Source organism: Peromyscus maniculatus, chromosome 8 (assembly GCF_049852395.1).
Source record: "Peromyscus maniculatus bairdii isolate BWxNUB_F1_BW_parent chromosome 8, HU_Pman_BW_mat_3.1, whole genome shotgun sequence".
In the NCBI taxonomy this organism is placed as follows: Eukaryota; Metazoa; Chordata; class Mammalia; order Rodentia; family Cricetidae; genus Peromyscus; species Peromyscus maniculatus.
The window spans coordinates 60,320,001-60,324,428 of NC_134859.1; the positions used below are offsets into that span (position 1 = coordinate 60,320,001).

A 4,428-nucleotide genomic window follows, 5' to 3' on the forward strand; every position below is an offset into this window, starting at 1 on the left:
AGAGAGAGAGAGAGAGAGAGAGAGAGAGAGAGAGAGAGAGAGAGAGAGAGAGAGAGAGAGACCAGGGATTGAAATCAGACTTTGTACATAGTGGGCACTCTATCAGCTATATTCCTAGCCTAAGGGCTAACTTTTCAATCCACTGTCATCTGTTGAAACTTGAGCAATGGGGTGCTGGAGAAATGCTCACCAACAGGTAAGAGTGCTCTTGTAGAGGTCCCTAGTCCAGAACCCGGCCCCCACACCAGATGGCTCACCTATAACTCCAGTTCTAGGGACCTAACTGATACCTTCTTCCGCCTCTGTGGGCACATGCACACAGGGAGACACACTAAGATGCATACACGTATAAATAAATTAATTAATTAAAAAAGAATAACTTAAACAGTGAACCAGTAAGAGGGCTCAGTCAGTAAAGGCACTTGCTGCCAAGCCTGACTCCCCAGGACCCTTGTGGTGGAAGGACAGAAGAGACTCCCACCAAGTGGCACACATGCATCCTCCCCACAATTAATTCAATTGAATTAATTAATTAATCAATTAAAAAACCGTTAGCAAGAACTAGTGTCTTCATCCCTGAAAGAATAGAGGCTGAGACCCGCCACTACAGTCTGAACGTGTATCCCTAGATTCATTCCTGTTGAATCCTAATCTCAGGGGCATGACGTCAGAAGGGAGAATATTGCAGGAAGTAGTCAGTCTGGCAAATGGGGTTTAGTGGCCTTCTGAAGGAGACCCTGGAGGGCTAGCTAGCCCCATTAGCACAAGAAGAGACAGATGGAGGCCTCCATCTATCAGGAAGTGTACCTTCACTAGGTACTAAATCTAAATCGGTTGGTGCTTTGATCTTGGACATCTCAGTCTCCAGGACTGTGAGAAATATATGTTTCTTGTATATAAGCTTCCAGCCTGAGCCAGGTGGTGATGGCACACGCCTTTAAGCCCAGCACTTGGGAGGCAGAGCCATGTGGATCTCTGTGAGTTCGAGGCCAGCCTGGTCTACAGATCGAGATCCAGGACAGGCACCAAAACTACACAGAGAAACCCTGTCTCAAAAATTTTTAAAAAAGAAAAAAAAATTTAAGGAACTTTGTCTCAAAAAAGCCATGGTGGCTCATCCCTTTAATCCCAACATTCTGGAGCAGGGACAGGTGGATCTCTGTAAATTCAAGGCCTGCCAGATCTACATAGACAGTTCCAGGCCAGCTTGGGCTATACAGTAAGACCCTGTCTTAAAACAAAATACACATGTCGGGCAGTGGTGGAGCACATCTTTAATCCCAGTACTTGTGAGGCAGAGGCAGGCATATCTCTCTGAGTTCGAGGCCAGCCTGGTCTACAGAGCGAATTTGAGGACAATTCTACACAAAGAAACCCTGTCTCAAAAAAACCAAAACAATAATAATAATAATAATAATAATAATAATAATAATAATAATGAGCCAAGAGTGTTGTAATCCCATCTCTGGGGTGGTGGAGACAGAGGGATCCCTGAAGTCTGCTAGCCTGCCAGTTTAGCCTACCCAGTGAGTTACCCTGTGTTAAAAAAAAAAAAAAAAAAAAAGGTAAGGGGCTGGAGAGAGTATACAGTGGTTAAGAGCACTGGCTTCTCTTCCAAAGGACTGGGGTTCAATTCCCAATATCTATATGATTCTTCACAACTGTCTACAACTCCATTCCAGAGGGGTCGGTCACCCTCTTCTGGTTTCTGTGAGCATCAGGCATGCACATGGTACACAGACATACATGTAGGCAAGACACCCAAACACAAAACAAAAACAAATAAATCTAAAAAATAATTTTAAAAAGGTGAGCAGTGCCTGAGAAACATCTGAGGTGGTCCTTGTACTCACTCTCAAAAGTGCATGTGCCTGCGTGCACATCCCCCACACACACTGAACAAAAAAAAAAAAAAGCCCAAAAGTGATGATAATATAATAGTTTTGGCAGGCAGATCTCTGTAGTTCGAGGTCAGCCTGGTCTACAAAGTGAGTACCAGGACAACCAGGGCTATATGAAGAAAGAAACTCTATGTATATATATATAAAAAAAAAAAAAAAAAGGTGGGCAGTGGTGGCCCATGCCTTTAATCCCAGCACTTGAGAGGCAGAGGCAAGTGGATCTCAGTGAATTCAAGGCCAGCCTGGTCTACAAAGTGGATTCCAAGACAGCCAGAACTGTTACACAGAGAAACTCTGTCTTGGGAAAAACAAAAACTAATAATAATAATAATAATATTGGGCAGGTGAGATGGCTCAGGAGGTAAAGGCACTGGCCACCAGCCTGAAGACCTGAATTCAGTCACTAAGACCTACATAATGGAGAGAATTGACTGCTGAAAGTCATTCTGTGATCTCCATGCTGTGCATCAGTACGCACATACATACACATAAATAAATAAATAGACAAACAAATGTGATAATTAAAATAACAACAATAATAACTTTAAGCATGTACTACAAAACAACTCTGTCAGTAGCAACCTCACACGTTTGCCATGTGTTTTGACTTCTCTCTCTTCTCTCTCTCTCTCTCTCTCTCTCTCTATATATATATATATATATATATATATATATATATATATAATCTGTGTGTGTGTGTGTGTGTGTGTGTGTGTGTGTGTGTGTGTGTGTGATGTGTGTGCAGATCAGAAGAGGGCGTCAGATCCCCTGACCTGGAGTTACAGGCTGTTTTGAGCCATCTCCGCCCTTCTCTTGACAGTGTGAACTTGAGTGCCTGGGCAGGCTGAGGAGCTGGGACAGTCCCAAAACGAAACAAAAAAAGAGGAAGAGTAAAACACTCGAGCAAGCAAGTCCCACGTTCGAATCCTCACTTCAACATGTGTTCGCTATGCGGCTTTAACTCATCATTTTCCCTTCCTGACTTTTCACATCTGTAAAACAGGTGTGCTACGGTCTTCTTCTGAGAACTGTGAATAATAGTATCGGTGCAATACCTGGGTTCCGATTACTGCAGAGCCGTGGGAATTGCTCTGGATGTTGCTCTCATTGGTTGATACCAATACTTAAAACTAGTCTCACCAAACAGAGGCCAAGCCCTTGGCAGCCCTGAGCATTCAGACTTGAGGGTACAGGGAACATGGTGACTGGGCTGCAGTACCTTGGAAAAACCCTCCTAGCTTGCAGTCTGGTAACCTGACACCCGACTGACAGATTTCCTGGTGGAGTACTGCGGTGGGGGAAGGGAGAAGGGCCCAATCTGCACATGAATCGCCCCCTCCCTTTCCCAAACCTCCCAAAAACCCAGTGGACCTTGTGGAGATGAGCTGGGGCATCTCTTTGAATGGAAGGGTGGGGCGGTGGCTGGTGCCCTCTTGGGACTCAGATTCTAGACTCTCTACCTGGGCTGCAGGACTTGAGGTAGGCAGGTATCCCCACGGTTAGGAAAGCTGAGGTGGGGTGAAGGGCGAGGGAACCCCACCCGTGTGCTTGTGGAAGGAGGACTGCTGCCCCTCCAAAGCTCCCAGTCACCGGCAGGGTTTGGCTTTCTTTGGGATCTTGAAGTCTTCCTGTGGCCACCGCGGGCTGAGCAGGCTTACCTGCACTCTTAAGACCCTGAAAGCCCGGGCAATGTCCCTGCTGTCATCCCTGAGCATCCAGACACTGGGACGCCGGGAGACATCGGTTCCCGGGGCCCGATTCTCTGGAGAATAGCTAGGATGCAGCGCGGGGACCCTGAGTGGCTTTGATCTGGCAGCCCGGCGCCTCTGTTAACCCAATCCTGGGTCACTCCGCTCGGGAAGAAACTTTGGGCTCCCCGGTGGCTCCCCGCTGCCCACTCACCAGCGCACCAGCTGCCAGCGCTTCTCCCCCGGTGCCCTGCGGCCCGCCATGCCTTGTCCGGCAGCTCCCTCCGCCGCGGAGGCGGCTCCAGCTGCATCAGGGCCGGTGCCCAGCGCTCTGGCGGCCGCGGGGACAGCACGGGACCCAGAGGCGCTCACCCTCCCGGCGGCCGTGAGCCCCACCCTCAGTCGCCCGACTGGGTCACCGCGCTTCTCTGCAGCAGCGCGCCGGACCGCCCAGCCTCCTTCGCCTCTTTTCCTCACCCCGCTGAATATCTAGGTTTCTTTGGAGCAACGAGCCAGGAGTCAGGTTCTCAGAGACCTTTGGCCCCGCTGTGTTTTGTCCCCTTAAACAGTTTCTACTTACCATAAACATGAAACATAAAAAGAAATTAAACTCTCTTAAAAGCTTAAAATAAAAGCCGATGTGCCCTGAGAACGATTAAAATACTGTAATACGGCAGTAATTTTAAAACAGTACCATGGCATCAGCCTAGACACTGCCCACCCTAGGTCCAGCCTCACCCAAGCAGTCAACCTCCCATCCACCCCAGATTCTTTTCATTGCTGGAGAAGAGCAGAGACCAGCCTGGCTGACCCGATCAGAGGCTCCAGGGAACCCCAAC

General features: G+C 48.3%; 1 protein-coding gene across 1 annotated transcript in view; it reads right to left on the minus strand.

The window, feature by feature from the left end:
* The window catches only part of Rap1gap2 (RAP1 GTPase activating protein 2), a 227,712-nt gene extending 223,725 nt beyond the window's left edge, over positions 1 to 3,987 (minus strand). The window contains exon 1 of the mRNA XM_015996156.3: positions 3,804 to 3,987. Within this exon, the coding sequence (XP_015851642.1) occupies positions 3,804 to 3,853 (50 nt within the window). The 5' untranslated portion in view covers positions 3,854 to 3,987. The remainder of the gene's footprint in view (positions 1 to 3,803) is intronic.
* Positions 3,988 to 4,428: the final 441 nt, after the last annotated feature.